General features: G+C 34.6%; 2 protein-coding genes and 1 long non-coding RNA gene across 5 annotated transcripts; 2 read left to right on the plus strand and 1 right to left on the minus strand.

Annotated features, from left to right (window-relative positions):
• Window positions 1-3,988: 3,988 nt before the first annotated feature.
• On the plus strand, window positions 3,989-6,483 carry LOC110857433. The gene is made up of 3 exons (XM_022106027.2): window positions 3,989-4,119; window positions 4,367-4,930; window positions 5,399-6,483. Exons 1-3 carry the CDS (start codon window positions 4,029-4,031, stop codon window positions 5,572-5,574), a joined length of 831 nt encoding a protein of 276 aa, XP_021961719.1. The 5' UTR covers window positions 3,989-4,028; the 3' UTR covers window positions 5,575-6,483.
• A 1,015-nt stretch (window positions 6,484-7,498) lies between these two features.
• LOC110857319 lies at window positions 7,499-11,847 on the minus strand. 3 transcript variants are annotated; one of them, XR_004836604.1, is made up of 4 exons: window positions 11,636-11,847; window positions 9,014-11,410; window positions 8,484-8,790; window positions 7,499-7,787 (listed from the first exon to the last, which is right to left on the minus strand). It is a non-coding gene; the product is annotated as an uncharacterized LOC110857319 (long non-coding RNA). The 3 variants fall into 3 exon arrangements; XR_002548656.2 differs by lacking the exon at window positions 7,499-7,787 and having other exon boundaries at window positions 8,410-8,790; window positions 9,014-9,129; window positions 9,201-11,410; XR_004836603.1 differs by lacking the exon at window positions 7,499-7,787 and having other exon boundaries at window positions 8,410-8,790.
• Window positions 11,848-13,018: 1,171 nt separating this feature from the next.
• On the plus strand, window positions 13,019-16,426 carry LOC118438143 (phospholipase A1 2-like). Its single transcript, XM_035857956.1, has 6 exons — window positions 13,019-13,204; window positions 13,274-13,398; window positions 13,660-13,962; window positions 14,168-14,308; window positions 14,374-14,587; window positions 14,673-16,426. The coding sequence occupies exons 1-6, from the start codon at window positions 13,077-13,079 to the stop codon at window positions 14,728-14,730; spliced, it is 969 nt and encodes a 322-aa protein (XP_035713849.1). The 5' UTR covers window positions 13,019-13,076; the 3' UTR covers window positions 14,731-16,426.
• Window positions 16,427-18,277: the final 1,851 nt, after the last annotated feature.

Consider the following 18,277-nt stretch of genomic DNA (forward strand, 5'->3'; position numbering starts at 1 on the left):
AATTGTTGACTACACTTTTCCAAGCAAGTTAATTACGTTTTAAATTCTTGTAAATAAGTTGGTATCATACCAATGGTACGAAACTACTATGATTTGTTTCGCAATAAACTGTCATGCAAGAATCCGACGATATCACAAGAGTATCTACCTGTGTCTTATCAGATTTTTTATGCAAATCCAATCATAATACAAATTTATTTATTTAAATCCAATTCATAAACAAATGTGTCAACATTAATCCCAAGTTTATTTACCACGAAAAGTGACCAAGCTAATTGCAATTACCTAAATGATCGATCCTGTTATTCCCAGCTTAGGTGCCGGATTAGGTTCCCAATTTCAAATAATTTTAAATAATTTCTCTGCATTATCCTCACAATCACTTCATTACTTAAATTATCTTATGCAAATCCACACATGCATGTTATGCCGTAATTATGCTTTCAATCATTGCTAATCTCGAGGATTATATGGGATAAAAGGTGTGTATGTTAATCTTAGGGATTTAATCCGAGCCAAAAGTTTTGACCCATTGCCCTGAACTATAAAACTGAACTACTCCACCTAATTTCTCATCACTATACACACTTAGCGTCAGCAAACAACAACGTTAAAATAATAACAAAACAAGGATAAAATTATGCAAAAATTCTGCATCCTTGTACTTATTATTGTTTCCACGGTCCATTGCACGACTAAAGTAACAATGTGGGAAAATCTGCCATACACAAGTTGGTCTAGTTTTAAATTCCCACCACAAATAAAAAAACATTACTTCAATTTTTCACTTACAGGTAAAGGCGCATATTTCGAAGACCTCGACAGGTATTCTTACGGCACTTTGGGCCCCATGAATAATATCGTGGCAACCTTCACGATCGATATCGGCTCCTGTGTTCTAGCCTATGACCTCGATCCACCAGGTGGGGAATGGTTTTGGGCGTCACCTTTTATAGTTTTATTTTTCGACCCTGAACATCCCATGTATAAAAGGATATCAAGTATGAAATCGTGCAGCAGACGAGTGGTGGACCTGAAATGTCCAAGTGGCACGTTCGTCAAGAGGATTGAGTGGGATGGAAATGGCACTCTCAGATTGGGACTAAGACTTCACTGCATGGAATACTCTTCCAATACGGCCAATAAGACATTGGAGTTGCACGAAATCGACGACACCGACACCGACGACATCGAAGGACTGTCTTCATGCTATGAGGGGGATTAAATTCAATAGAATTACCTGGCAAGAGGTGGATAATGACATGACTCCGGAATGCGACAGAGGCCCCGCGTCTGAAAATGATGTCTACTGTGAAAGTGGAGATGCCCTTATAGGAGTTAGTATGGATGTGGAGAATCATTGTGAGTCAATATGTTAATTTATTTATATAAAAAATATTATATATGCGGATTAGACTCTAAAAATACTAATTTCAGCGAATTACATTAAAACTTCACGGATTTACTGTTCCCGGTGGATCATAAGTAAAACTGGAAATGAAACAGGACAGGAAATCAAACTCGTGGAGCCTCTCTATTTAAGAAATATGACAAGATCAAGGACTATTAAGGGTGGGCACGATGCTGTTGGTGGCACGATGGGAAAATCTCCGACATCTATTGTAGCACGTTAATCGTAATTCTGATTGCTTTAATGGTGAAGAGCTTGTATATAAATAAATATGTAACATCCTTGGTTTAGGTAGCTGACAAAACGTAATAAATTTAATAAATTCTCCGTTGATGTGGCCACTGTGTCTAGAATAATTAATTAATTAGATATTTTAGCCTTATATTATTGTTGAGTGAAACGTGTACATAAATTACCCACCTGTAAAGATTATATAATTAAAATTGTGCTGTTCTGTGAAAAATAATGTTCAAAATGTTAGAATGATACGGAAGAAAGACTGTTCGGGATTAGGCTCGTTTATTTCACCGTTCTCCCAAACATAAAATTCTTTGGTACTCTCGTCCGGAACCTTCCAAGGAGTAGATAACCCCTCCTTATTTTGGCATACTCCATCTGCTATATACAAATAAATATACGTATTCATGTGCATGCATATAATGTTCAGTATTTTTGAAATTTTCTAACCAGGGATATTTAAATATTTACCTAAAACTCGCGATTATACCGCTGCTGGGTCGGTGGCATGTTTAGTTGAGTACAAATAGTTGGCACCTCCTCTTGATGCAGCGAGAGGGAAGTAAACCCTTACAAACGAATGTAAAGTAGCGTCAGAATGATTGAAATATCCTTTAAAATGACGCCATATGATCTGACGATTATGTGTTTTAGACCCTTTTCCTCGTCCTGAAGGTCATGAGGTAAAAATTTTAATGTTCTTTGAAATCTCGGTCAAATTTCCTTTAAAATGACAACCCACATGAAAATTAAAGTTAAATTTAATCTTGACCACACCCGCTGGTGCCGTGGAGTGTGGTCCGATTAGTCCCATGCTCGACCTCGATCGAGAACTAAAAGTTATAAGCACAATGACGAAAACTGGGTTTGATTATGTTGACTCGTTCTGGAGATATCCTGCTTACGGCGGACGGTCGGACGGACAAAACGATCACAATAAGTAGTTGATGTTATACATATAATGTTTCACCTCTGCTTAAGGTGACAGGTCAACCGACGGTCAAAACGGGCCTGTCGATTGACCTGCGTATTCACTAACGAGCATGATAAAGTAACTATTTGACATAAAGAATATGTAGCGGTGTATTGTATATTTTTATTTTGTAGGTTATTTTCACATCATAAGCCAAACAAAAACAACTTTGAAAAGGACAGATTTTTTTTTTAAAAAAAGACAAACCGTAAATTTTAATAAAGTATTTTTTGTTTCAGGCGACATAATCTGAAACTAGTTAATCTGAAGATAGTGTATCGTTTCGAATTAAATGACTCATTTGAGTCAAATGATTTGACTCGCAATGCATACTATATTAGTCATCGACTATGAGTCATGACGCATTATTTATATACTGTGTTTTTTTTTCATTTATGTATATGCATAGTTGCCAGCGTTCTAGCAGAACGGTCACGTAATGGTTATCACGTTAGTTGAGTGTGATAATAATAAATTGAGCTCTTACATAGTGATCAAGCGAAGTGATTATTGCCGAATGTATGGTATTTACTAGGTCGGAGTTCGGAGCTATTTTAGAAAAGCTAAACTAGGTCGGAATTCTACCTTCTGGCATAATTTCTTCATGATTAATTAATTCTTTGGTGGTTTGCTTAATAATTTATTTTTAAATAGAAGTAATTTATAGCTCAGCTTGACTCGGGTACAGCGGTCTTTTCTGCACATCTGGCATTCTTCTGTATGCTCTTAAAACTGAGCAGTTTAATTTGAAATTGTGTTAAGCATTCGGAACGTAGAAGATATAAAATTACAAATCAAGTTCGAAGAAAACACAATTCAAAAATAATTGTTAAAATGTGTAAATTTCCTGATTTGTAGAAAGGTTTGTCTTGAGACGGTACATACATAACGTAAATAAGTTCGGAGAAGCGATGAAGCGAATTTATCCCGATTGCGAATTCAGATTTCGACCAAACTGTTAATAAAAAAATCTGATAATATCACTCTAAGCGTTTGTATTATCAGAGAGAAAACCCAATTACGATAACACGTAGATACGACGAACAACTATGCATCGGAGAGATCAAGTTGTGGATTAAGCTGCCAAATTCAATTAATTTTCCCTTAACACCATCGCCATTGCGTACTGATTTAAAACGTATTTATGCATTCCTAACCGTAGTTAAATGTGCATCTCATCCATAAATATTATGCCAGCAATCAATTCTACTCACTTCTGGAACGAATGTGTGATAACGGGTTAATCCTAGCAATCAAAGCCAGATTTTCATGGAATTCTGATTCCATTACATAGTCTTTACATATGCATGTACATAAAATCAAACTGATCCGGCATACATAATTTTCCTTCGTTCAGAGGTAGCAAGCAAGAATAATTATACTAGCAAAAAAAATTATAATACAATCATGTCTAACTTGTGCATTATTTTACTTGCTATTCTCACCACGGTCCATGGTACGACAAAAATAACAATGTGGGCTTGCCCCGGGTATAGAGGTTCGTCATAAACTTAAATTTCCCTCCGCCAACTCTCAAAAATATGGTTACTCTTTTGAAAAGTATATGAACTCTAAATTCGATATCAAGTTAACCATACTAAATCCGGAGTAAACTTTACTCTTCACCAAGTTAACATTTCTACTTAATATCGAATTCAGAATGAGTTTACTATTCAAATGGGTAACCTTCTTTTTAAGAGTGTAAATATGTACATATCAAGTAACATTTCTACTTTCACTTTCAGGCAATGGCGCCTATTTCCCCGATCTCGACCAGTACCGATACGGGACCGTGGGTCCTTTGCGTAATCGCATTTCATCCTTCAAAATCGATATCGGCTCCTGCGTCGAAGCTTATGAAAACGATCCACCCGACCCTAATGGACAATGGTTTTGGACGGACAATAGAAACTATAAATCAATCTCGTGTCACATGGATAATAAAATATCAACCATGAAATCATGTGGGAGAAACATGGTGGATTTGAAATGTCCACGTGGCACCTTCGTCAAGAGGATTGAGTGGGATGGGAGTAACCGTCTGAAAGGGGGGCTTAAGCTGCGCTGTATGCCATTCTCTTCCAATACGACGACGGTAGCAACGTTGAATTTGCATGCAAATTTGGCAACGACCAGGGCGAAGAATTGTTTTAATGGGATGAAGGGGCTCCAGTTCGCGAGGATTATCCCGTGGGAGGTGAATTACGCTTTAAACCCGGACTGCAACTTGGGCAGCACGTTACATTATAATGTCTACTGTGAGGATGGGGATGCAATGGTCGGGGTGAAGATGGAAGTAGAAAATCATAGTAAGTCGTCATATTTTTTTACTAAGGGAACGTACATAAATTATGTCATGACCTAGCGGGGTGTAAAAATTCTGCGTGACATCTCTATTTGCGCCGCCTGTGGAAATGGGGTGCAACACGTGACAAGAGATCTGAAAAATCGACATTTTTGCGTGACATAATTGATGGTCATTCCCTGTTTGAAAGTTATGCTCTTATGTAGAAAGTATTAAAGTAATAATTACCAAGCGGTGTTCGTATATGACCGTACCAAAGTGGTGTTGATAAGAAATGCCGTTTTAGTTAGTATGTAATAGCTCGGTATTAAAGGTTTACCATATCGGTTGCAAATTTTTACGGACCGGAATGATTTTAATACCAAGCAGTAGTAACTTTAATACGGAGAAATCCATAAATACCTCGCTGAAATACCAGATTTCTAACAGTGTAGGATTATCTAGTCTAAAAAATTAAACTTATCAATTTCAGCACAGTACATTAAAACTTCAAGCATTTATTGCTCCACGAGTGGCAATGGAAGTGAACCGGAAGTCAAGCTCGTGGAGCCGTTGTATAAGAGAGATGTGACGAGATCAGAAAAGATTCAAACTGGAAAAGTTGCGATTGCTGTTCTTCTAGATAAACGTAAACTGCAATCCTTGTAAAGGTGTGTTGTATAAGCGTATTATTTAAACTTGTACATACATATGTATGTAAATATGTATGTACGTATCTATTTATATATTTTGTTTAAGTGGTGAAAACGGGTACAAATATTACGTACATGTGTGCATGTATATATGTTTAATGTACATTTGTAGAGCAAATAAAAGTATGTATGTATAGGGACACAGTGTGACAGGGACACGTATGTATATACGGCGCTGGTCGCCTAGCCTTTTGCAAATGAATGTATGCAAAATGATAATAATGCGCTGCCAATACGATTCTATACTAAATTGAATAAAATTAAATATTTTAATCAAAACATTATTTAGAAATTCACGAGCTGATATATATTTCCAGGGTTTTACTTTACCCACCTTTTGAGCTTAATCCCCAGCCCAGTGGGTAAAATGGAAAAAATGGGGAAAATGGGTGGGTAGTGGGGAAAATGGATATGAAGGGTTATAGTGAGGTGGTGGGCCACCACCACCATTGATGGTAGTTTATTTTCCTTATTTTGTTCTGTTCTTATTGTTTATTAAATAAACCACTCGATTTTTTATTTTACCGTTAAATAATTCATTAGGTTGAAAATCGCCAGTTTAGTAAAAATAAAACTACAATCTGGGTAAATTCTGGATAAAAACGAAATATCCTAACAATTTACATTCATTTTAGTCTCTCATAGAGGATAACAATTTATCTTTTGTCATTAGATCTTGATAGTGATATCGAATATGAATCAATCACCTAATATAACCTTACCCATGAAGAAGTAAATGCAAACAATTCCGAAGAAAGCAATACAGAGAGAGTCAGCAATTATTATTAATTACAATTACAGCAATTACAATTAATCCTCATACCGCTACGGTTTCTGAAAAAATTTGTCATTATTATCTTGTTAACATGATACATACACAAGTACTCATGTAATTATCAAAATAAATAAACCTTTAATCCATATGTAATTTAGCGGAAACAGAAAACTTAATTGTTTACCAGGTGGATGTAAAAAAACTCAGGTTTTTAAAGGTCAAATGGCCAAAGTTGCTGCTTGTCATCCACATCCACAGAGATGCGTGTAACTAAATATGCATATTTATTCTGTTTTTTTAAATGAAAATTTTTTTTTTTTCGACTCAAATAAATTTAGGGAATTTCAACCCTTTATTACATATATTTAAGATTAGTTGAAAATCAGGTGAAAGTTGGAAAATAATGGATTTTTAAACAATATCAAGTCATGGAAACTAATCATCCGCCAAATAACCTTTCATATTTTTTATTGCATATTAATTTTGAACGAACCGAAGTCTTGACGACGTTGACCCGACATTTGTAAATATGTGCATGGTGCTTTAGCAGGTGGCCATAACACAATTACTGGAACAGACGTCGGGCCATTATCACAAAAAAAGTCTTAAGTCATTCACATGTCCAACATTGCGACGACAAACCTTTTATTTTTACGTTGTTAAAATTTTTAAACCTTTCCCACTAAAAACAAACCCATTTAGAGGACGCAATTCCCAAATTATGTTTTACCATGTTTAAATAAAATATGCAAGAAGCCTGCATGCAAAGCTGAACTGAATTTAACTTCGCAAAAAAGTTGTGAGTCTGTAAATGGTGACTGTCTTACGAAGAGAAGGAATTTATTGCTACCATAGAAAAAAGGTCATCTATTCAGGCAGTGATTTTATAAATAGTTCGTTCTCTCCACTTGGCTTGGCTAGACGTCAATTAACCAGAATAATACCCCATTCAATGGGAAAAATTCTGTACTAACGGATGACTTTTTTAACCTAAAATACATATCTACGCGGTAAGTGTTAATTCTGAAACCCTCAATTTATAATTATATGTAAGAAGATGAACGAAAACGAGTTTTCAGAAATTTTCACCCTTCAGATTTTTATGTTGATTACATAAAACAGAAAACAGTTTATTGATGTGATGTATCTAATCGAGTAACTTGCAGTTTTATCTACTAATTATATTTATACATAATGTATATTACATCATCAATATTGGGAAACATATATATTAACACCTCTAAAAATTCAGGGTGTCTCAACAGCCCCCGTCTTTGACAGTAAGCAACACTTTTGGCCATTCAGACAATGGAACATTGGCGCCTCCAACATGGAACAATTGGTTTTGCACACCGTTTCTGGTACAGGTTCTCCTAGGAAGTTGCATAATCCTCCTGCGGGTACATAAAAATGAACAAAAAAATGTGAGTTTATATCTTGGCATCAACTGTGCATCATAAACCACTCTTAGAAATCCGGTATTAAAAAATACCCAGTGGTATATTTATGTATGTGACTACCAAAGTGGTATTGAGGAATAGTAATACTTAGCTCGGTATTAAATTTTTACCATATTGGCTTGGCACCAAATTTTTAGGGATTGTATAATCTTAATGTCTAGCGGTTGGAACTTTAATACCTAAATAATAATATCTGCCATAGCGTGCATGGTATAAATACATCTGCAAACATGGTGCATGGTCTGTGAGTTCAATAGGCAGATTTTGGTTATGAATTTACTTCGTATTAAATCTAAGACGTGAAGTATATATTCTTCAGCGAGGTAAAACTACATAAGGTACATAGTTTACATTATACATGCATACATTTGTTATAACAAATGTTGTCCTATATTATATGTAAATGATGATGAATGGTCCATGAATCTATTTTAAATCTGCATTTCTTTTTGGTAAAATGAAAATTGTATGAATTTCAAACATGCTTTTTATATTAGCATGGACACCTAACAAATTATGCACTTAAAAAGTAAATACCTACGCTGGATCAACACTATTCTCGCAGTTTTTTTACGTCTTTTTTATTGCATATTATCTTGATGAAATTTTAGTTCTAAAATATGTAGATACCTTAGTTTTTGCAAACAATTTGGTTGTTAATTGGGAATAGGAATAAAATATATTCCAATCGATAAAATGGCCACGAGAGGAATAAAGATTGGATAAAGGAGGGGAAACTGCGTTCCGATAGCTACTGTACGAATGAACAGAATCCCTAGTCCAAGAATTTCCATGGCTCGTGGAAGTGCTCCTAAGAAATTGAAAACTTCGTGACTACTGATACGCGCATCTCGAGAGGAATTATTCGATGGACAAATGGGAAAGGTTGGTGCAGAAAACTTTTCGGTGTTGAGGTTTCGCTGCCCACCCGTAATATCTGTAATTAAGAAAGTAGATATTTACTACATTTGTAATATCGAAAAAGTGAATATGTCAATCTTTTGACATTTTTTTCAAAAATTCAGAAATCATATATGTCAATATTTGTACAGTTTTTGGAAATCAATTTTTGTTAAAGATACATAGCTTACAAGAATTATTGCAAATTGAAATTTCCTCCGTTAAAAATTGAAATATACCAAAAAATGAACATGTTTCACCTTCTCCGCGGAGTACAACTTCTTTAAAATGGTCCATTTTTCTACTTGAGTCCGAGCATTTGGAAAAATGGTTAAAAATTAGTAATCCCGCCAAAATGTAGTTTCCAACATGCATACTAAATAAATAGATGAAACAAAATATTGTAACTAATGATGAATTTCTCGAAAATCAAATTATAAATTTCACCTTCTTAAACAACTGTCTATTCGTGAATAAATCGGTTTCTACTTCAGCCTCGATCTTAAAAAGGAATTAACTTGATTCGTCTTAAATAAATTCGTCGTAGACGACAAGGCAGATAAATATTATTTATGTATGTACATTCATAAATTCAATAGACTTATAATTTATGCATGTCCAATATACAGTCGCAAATACGAGAAGATTTTTTAACAAACATGACAATTAGCTGAAATCAGCCAGTTAAGAGACGAGGGAGTGGAAATCCATTGCATAATGCATCACCATTTCGAACATGGTTACAATGTGCGTCATCACAAAATAATTTGTTTGTTTGGGATACAATTAATTAGAATGTAATCTGATACACGACAAACAGGGTTCCGAATCATGTTTTTATCAGTGTTTTATGTACAATCTAAATAAAGTTGTGTAAAATTTACAAAACGTTGGAAAAATTTTACATGCATACGTTGTTGGTCTCCTCTATTCTACTCTATCCTCTATTTTACTCAACCTTGGATAAATTTTTAAAAATGTTATTTAGTGTGAAGCAAAAATTGAATTTTCTTCATTGCGCTTTTTTATGTTGTCATAAATCTACTTCGAAAGTAGGGAACAACATCAGCTTAAAATCAAGTACATAATATTAGTAAAGTACACACATTGTCTTAATTAAGATTAATTCATTGAAGATTGAATTAAGATTAATTCAATAATCTTAATTAAGATATTTGAATATCGTCCCGCATCCATTACAAATATATCTATCTCCCGTCTGCGAGCTAGACTAGTCAATTTCAAATTTTCTTACTTTGAGTTTTTAGCAAATTAAACAATCGTACTTATTTTTTATTAGTATACAGATATTTACATGATTTATTGATTGCATCCATTTACATATCTCCAAAAGCACTAAGTTTAACACAAAGTGAAATTGTGTTGTTTTATTAGCCCCACAAGAAATCCATACAAAGGACAACGCAATACTAGGCAGCTAGACGATTCATGGGTGTCCTTCGTGTTTATTTCTGCAGTCCAAATTAGTATACTTGACAAAAGAACGTGATATTCAGTTATATTTGCCATGCAGTTAGTTATACATACAAAGCTAACGGCGTAGCAAGTGTTGTTTTCGATATTTTATTTATTCCTTCTGCTAATGCTGCTAATTAGTTGAAATTGACACTAACCGGTGAAAAACATAGTGAGGGGAAAGATTTAGCTTGAAGATTGGCTCTAATTGCGGTATTAATTACCTGGTAACTTTCCTCAGCGTCTAGACCAGCCGATTAAGTTGACTGACTTTTCTTTTTACTGACCTCGACAATTGGATAATTTTGAGCTTGGAGAAATGCGTGTTAAATGCCGTATTTAAAAAGACTAAACTATACGAATATGCATAACCTACTTGTAAGTAAGATACATACGTTTTTATTATGAATAACCTAATTTCACAACTTGACAAAAGTAAGATGATTTGACCCGTAAACACTTTCACTTTACATAAAAAGACATATTCTTCCAGTTCCGGTGTTAAGTTCCATCCTAATAATTAGCTCGAAACTCACTTAATATGTTACTAGTAGTTATGACTTATGACTCGACTAACGTGGCATTGATTAATAATACCCGGTAGTAATAGCTCGGTATGAAATGTTTACCACATCAGTAGCAAATTTTACCGACCGGTTTAATTTTAATACCAAACGGTAGCGACTTTAACACTGAGAAACCAATACTTTCGTGATAAACAAAGCCAGATTTTTAAGAGTGTAAAATTGGTTAAAACTGTATGTAGTACTACGTTTATAGATGATACATACGTAGATATACAACGTTCCGGTAGACACATTATATACATACACATAGGCACTAATGCGTACAAATTCTACACAGTTTTTAAATCGGGACGAAATAAATCCCGATGGACAAGAGGATAACGAGTGGGAGGAAAATTGGATAAATTAGCGGAAACTGGGTCCCAATCGCGACCGTTCGTACGAATAAAATTCCCAATCCTAAAATGTCCATTGCGCGAGGAAGCGCTGCCAAAAAGTTGGGAACATATCCACCGCGGGAATCTATTTTCTCGTTAATTCGTCTTCCCCCATGTGAAGTTGCATTCCCTCGAGCAGGACAAACTGGGGTCGAATTCCATGTAGTTTTTGGGATGCTAACAAAATTTCGCGAATTTTGGACTCCTCCATCTCGATCTGAATGAAAATTTGAATAAGTATTTACGAATACAGGAAAGTTACATAAATCAGTTCGTAACGCTGAAAATTTTGTTACGACATTTGTATCTTATAAATAAATACCGAAATAGAAGAACAGTGTACATAACTTTTGTAACTTCAATTTGTTGCAAGATTTCTGAATTAGTACGGGTTACGAGCATTCATAACAATTATTAACAATCCATAATTTTTTTGATTCACCTGTTTTCATAAATCTCTTTCCCAATTTATCCGTACTGCTAGATTGGACAGGGTTACAGGAATTAATTATTATGCAAGTAACGAGAAAAAGTGGTTTATACATTTCTCAGTTTTCTAAAAGTTTTAGAAAAACTAAGCCAGAAAATGAATCAAATCTTTATCTGGTGTAAAGACTTTAAAGTTGTCGGCTAATCTCTGGCTGAGAAAGTACTGACTCCTGGAAAATTCAAAGCCAGCGATTAGTCCGGAGCCAGGTACATAAATAAATAAAGTTAAATTAAAATCGTTCAAAAGTTTTTAATGTGAGATACATAATTGCAATCGACAACATTGTACATGTGTATATTCTTAGTGCGACTTTTGCATAATGTATCACGATTTTAACGTGGTGACCATGTGCGTCATCGGAGTATTTATTATCGTATAATATTAAAACCTTGGGTACAGTTCCGTTTATGGATTGTTGTATGAGTGGAATAGTCGCTCCAGTAGCATCGGCAAACTATATAGATAAACTCGTACATGTATGGACATAAAGCATTTTTAGATTATTTTTTTTCCATTTCTAGCGTTAAAACCCTTGAACCTAAAAAACTTGAAAATTTCCGGAAATGCGATTTTTATTTATACATTTGGTTGTAAGCAATTTTTATCTCGGTTTATCATAGGAGATTCATACATACGTACCAATATATTACATATATGCACATATATTCTGCTTAACAAGAACCCGGATTTCTTTACCATTATACTATATTTAAGGACATATGTAGTTCTCAGACGCTTAATGCATATGTACGAAATTATCGTACATATACACACATTAATATGTTTCTATTGAAAATACGTTTATGTATTTCCATATGTACACTGGTGTTAAATTTTTACTAACCGGAGTAGATATGTACATATGTATCACTCTACCGGTACCATTACGGTGGAGTAGTGTTGTGGTAATGACAAATTTTATCGCCAAGAAACAAAGTAGTATCAATCCGGTAGAAAGTTATTACCAAATCAATACCAATACGCAGAATGTACGTATATGACTTCACCAGATTTTTAACAGTGTAGGGTTTGAGACAAAGTCTAAAGTCCTCACAGAGATCAAATATTCCAATGTATTTAATTACCTTCATAAATAAATATATACACTACCAAATCACTTGAATTAACATTCATCCTAAAGACTTTCACCTGTGAATATTTATGTACAAACGAAACAATTAATAAACCGGTCCAAATTTTATGCAAAAAATCTACTCGTATTTAAATGAATTAAAACTCGATATTATACATATTCGAGTCATAAATATATTTAATAGGTATGCAAATTAACCTTTATAGAGTCTAACAGGTTTTAAGCCAAATGTCAGCAAGACGTGTGACACTTCCCAAATCGTTCACGACCACTTCACCACTTCACCAAATAATCCTTACCATGAAACTTATCTTCTTAGTAGTTTTAAGTTTTGTCGCAAATCTTCCACTATGTGCAAATTTGTTGCTTCCTTTTGAAATTGGGTTTAATCCGGACGAAATAAAGTTCTATTTAGTACAAAGTACAAGGTATCTACAAACATACTTAAACGTTAAAATTACTTTGTAAATAAAAAGATACATACACAATGTCTACAGTTTTAAACAAGAAATTAAGTACGCGGACGAGTCATCGGTACGTAACAGCTTCATAAAACCGGGAGGATTGACGGTTTTTATTCTTCACGGATTCATTGGTCCGACCAACTACATCTTCTCAGAGAGTAATGCACAATGAAGGGAATCATTATTTCTTCATATCCTTAGTATCGTAAAATACATACTTTAAAAAAAAATACAAAAAAAAACTTTGCACAAATCGTAATCGTTTGTAATAAAATGATTTTTCTGTAAAAATTTTACTAAATCTCGAAACTTATTTACGAAGAATACTAAGGATACAAATGAATAATGAATACCCTTAATAAAAAATATACAAAAAATTCCCAAATTTATTCAGAAACTTGAATTGGCAAAATTTGTAGGGCTCATTATTCCCATCACAAACTCATCGGTTGTCGACAATTTCATTATTGTGGACTGGAGTTGGCTTTCAGGGAAGTTCCTCTTTCCCCTCGACGTACCCATCGAGTACGTGCTAGCGATCAAAAACCTGAATACGGTGGGGAAACAGGTGGCAAATTTTATTGCTTGGCTTGTCTATAATAATTACTTGGATTTGGATCGCATCCATGTTGTCGGGCATTCACTCGGAGCACATCTGGCGGGGCGGGTGGGAGGTGAAATTCAGGCAATTATGGGAGGCAGAAAACTGCCACGAATTACTGGTAAGTACAATTAGACAGCAGACAGGGTGGTAAAATTGGCATTGTCACAGGAATTGATTTCCTCAGTATTAAATTTTCCACCACATGTATAACAACGTGCTACCGATATGGTAAAACGTTGATGCTAAGCTATGTATTAGCAAAAGGTACATAAACAATAAAAAATTTCCTAATATATAATTCCCTATTTGATTTTCCCCTTCAGGACTAGACCCGGCCGGACCTTTATTCAATATACTCCCAGAATTGAAAATTGACCAGACTGACGCCAGTTTTGTCGATATTTATCACTCTAATGCAGGAATCGGCGGTGATAGCTCGTTGGATGGACATGTGGATTTTATGCGCAAGTTAAAAATTAATATGTTAGTGGTCAGGAAACATTATTCATGTGAATTCACTTTATTTTAGTAAATGGCGGACGTGAGCAGCCAGGTTGTAACATTATAACCGACTTTACCATGGCTTGTAGTCATCTTCTTTCTCTGTTTTGGTTTCCCGCCACTTTTCACAAGGCTTACGTTGGATGTCAATGTTCAAGTCGTGAACTGGATCCGACAAATTTTCGGACGTGTATGGCTCAGTGTCCGAATCCAGTTTTTGCAGGAATATACACACCCCACACGTATGTACATATGCAATCCAATGTATATCATTTTAATGGAAATTTAATATATTCTGTATCAGAATGACTTAATTATGTTTATCAGGACACGTGGCGAGTACCAAGTGGACTTTCCTGTCAAGAGTGGATGGGAAACTGTGTAGCGTGATTCACATACTTAATCATGCTACTTTTATATGTTTAATTATAATCTTTAGCAAATGATACGTAGACAAAGTTAAGTCGACAATGAACTCATATCTAATGTAACGCGATATGTATGTACATATGTATGAATGTTAAATGTTTCTTGGGGTTGAGATTCCCTAGAATCCTAATGTACTCGAAAAAAACGTATTTAGAGATTTTTTGAACCGATTGACTCACTTTTGGGCAAAATTGTCTATGTGCATATATGCATACTTCGATGAATTATATGTAAAGTATTATTAATAATTAGTTATTTTGTAATTGTGCATCATAAATTTCCCTACGTAAAACATAGTTACATATGTATTTACACATTTGTAAATACATCAAAAAGGGAAAGTTGAGACACAAAAATTCAAACTCAATACTTACATGAAGGGAAATGATTTAACATTAAGGTCAGGGATGCATAAAACCAAAACTTTAACAGTGACTAAAGGACACTATTTGTTTTTCCGACTGAAAAATCGTTGTTTGTAAAAACAATTCACCATTCCTTAAAAGATCTAGACAATCGAAATCTAACAATCCGATGACGCCATCGGTCTCGCTCCGATTTTGACGAAACAACGATAACTGTTTAGCCTTACACAAATAATTGAACACGTGTTTCGGGATTTTTCGTAATGCTCAGCTTAAACGAAATTATGACGTGATCCGTGAGCGAGAATTTCCATTTGTACCGCGACATTTTTCTCGTGAGGGAGAAAAATCAAGATTCACGCTTAGCGGTTCCATCATAATTTCGTTTAAACTTAAAATGCGTGGGCATGAAGTGGTTTTCTCCCGATTTCGAACTGCTCGCACAAATTTTGAAAATTTTGAAAATTTTGAAAATGCAACAAGCTAGAGATTTCCAAAAATTAAAATTTTTGAAAACCAGATTTTTCTTAAGTTAGTCAGTGTAATTCTGTGCAAAAATCTTTATGCATTTTTGAAACCAGATAAAAATTTGAAAATTTACCGCATTTCGATAAATCCTTAATTTAGCTTAAAATTTATTCCAAAATTCCCCACAACCGAATTTTTTACAATTTTTACTTTTTCATGAAGACGCGTGATTTCGGTTGTAGCGGAAATTGAGTGACTTAAGAAAATTCGATTGAGTAACTTAAGAAAATCTGGTTTTCAAAAATTTTGATTTTTCGAAATTTCTGGTTTGTTGAATTTTCAAAATTTTTCAAAATTTGTGCGAGCAATTTGAAATCGATAGAAAACCACTTAATGCCCACGCATTTTAAGTTTAAACGAAATTATGATGGAATCGCTAAGCGTGAATCAGGATTTTTCTCCCTCACGAGAAAAATCGGTAAATCACAGTAAATACTCAATAGTTATCTTACTCAATAGTTGCATTGGTGGAAATTTTACTCAAAATTGAGCAAATTTTAATCAAATTTATTTCGAGTGTACTCGCATTAATCTTTGATTGTTATCCTGGGAATTTTTACTTCAACATGGTTGCAACGAACTCCTGATTTCTCTACCTTGAAAAAGTTCGCCTTCAAGTTTATAAATATAAATAGTTATAAATATTCATTTCCAAGCACGACAAGTATATTTATAATAGTGACTGCTTCGAATGTCATTTTTAATGAAATATGCAGGGTTGACCTTTTCGAGTTGAATAAAAATATCGTGCAAGTTTTACACATGCATCTGTATATGGTATTTATTCAATAGTAGATGTATGTCTATACCACGGTAAAGGTATTCTAGTGACGACAATTGTTTTCCTAGGTGAGCCATAGGAACCATGAGAACGTGGCTAAGGAGGAAAGTACGCCAACCTGACAGTGACACAGCTCGATGCCCTTGTACATATATGTATGTGCATTATGGTTACTTCATGAGTAGTTTGGATTACGGATCACGGATTATCTAGAATTTTAAATTTCTTATGGGATCACTGGATTATGAATTATACTAACTGCATTCCAATCAGATTACTTAATCTAATTAAATTATCATTAGATTGCCCATCCCTCACTTCGAGGTTTCCCGACCAGCGTAATATATTATATAATTCGCTGACCAACATACGATTAGAAACCGTTTAATGAACACTGATTTGTCTCATTACAAAAGGCGTTAGGACATGGTTTTGACGAATTTGCGGGTGAATATCTCTGGCGGGGAGTTGAATTTTGAACTGATTTTTGGTCAGTTGCAAGATAATACTCTCAAAAAGATATATTTAAAATTTTAGGCCGATAGCTTTATAAATGCCCCCTCCAGTGCCCCCAGAGTTGGAAGGAGCCAAAAAAACACTTTCCAAACTGAATTTCTCATATAGCATGATAACCTATGAGGTCAGAGGTGAATGATTGTTAATATTACAACCCTAGATAATCATTGCATGTAATAATAAAAGAATCTACATCAATTACATAACGTTGGGCCTCCATCGTCGCTGATACTTTTTCATGAAAATTGATAAATCGGACCGTGCACAGGAAAATTGACCTGCTGACCTTGAAAGCGGATCCACTCGGTCAAATGAAGATTGAGGGCAAAGCTCTAAGTGTCCCAAATAATATTAAATTAAACAGTGAAGATTTTGTGTAAACAGTTCTGGAGAACGACCCTAGCTAATCAGCTGTCGCGGAATCCTAAAAACTCGTGAACTTATTTGGAAAATTAATGATCAATTTTTTTCGAAAATAAATTTTACTAATCTTTTTGTGTCCCCTACTGCAGAACTATTTTATCTACAAGGTACAAGTGACAAAATAATAAAATTATTGCGTTTTGGTTAGTTAGATTATTTCTGAAGTTCGACATCGAAAACGACGGGAACTTTTCCAAAAATTTTATAAGGTCTGATGAAAACTCAGTCCGTGGGGTTTAACCACTTATCAAAATTATGTCAAAAGTACTTACAGTGCAATATACTATATGTACCTTGGATAAAAACCACGTTAGGGATTTTTAGCATCAAAGTCGTAAAATGTGGGGGCCTTAAAAGTCGAGGAGTTGCGTTCACGAGAGTATTCCATTAGGACAAGTATGAAGCTAGACTACAAAAGGGACTTAAAAGATAAGCATGAGATAAAAGTGGTTTTATATAGTGAAAAACATGCTAAGTCCCTTGATAGTAGTCGCAAAGACGAATTTTGCATCAGGACCTAATAAACAAATCTTTTGTTCAACGCCATTTTTTAAGAACACTGGTTTGGAAAACTAAAACAGGACACCTCTCCAAATTTGACCTTGCCTCATTTCGCAGAGTACACAAAATCGGAAGCCAGATATGCTTACCTATAGTTTGAGACATGGGCTTTCACATAAAAAAAGTTAGAAATCTCTACGACTAAAAACCATCCCGCAATTAAGGTATGAATTCGTCAAAACCATGTCCTAACGCCTTTTGTATTTGGTACACGACAGTAACATTTTGCTATCTCCTTTTAGCCTTCCTTACCTAAGCTATTTTTAGCATTATTTTGTATACCATTATTTTTGACTTGCATAACCTTTGCGACGAACATGCATAACCAG

The sequence above is a fragment of the Folsomia candida genome, unplaced genomic scaffold, assembly GCF_002217175.1.
Source record: "Folsomia candida strain VU population unplaced genomic scaffold, ASM221717v1 Fcan01_Sc018, whole genome shotgun sequence".
In the NCBI taxonomy this organism is placed as follows: domain Eukaryota; kingdom Metazoa; phylum Arthropoda; class Collembola; order Entomobryomorpha; family Isotomidae; genus Folsomia; species Folsomia candida.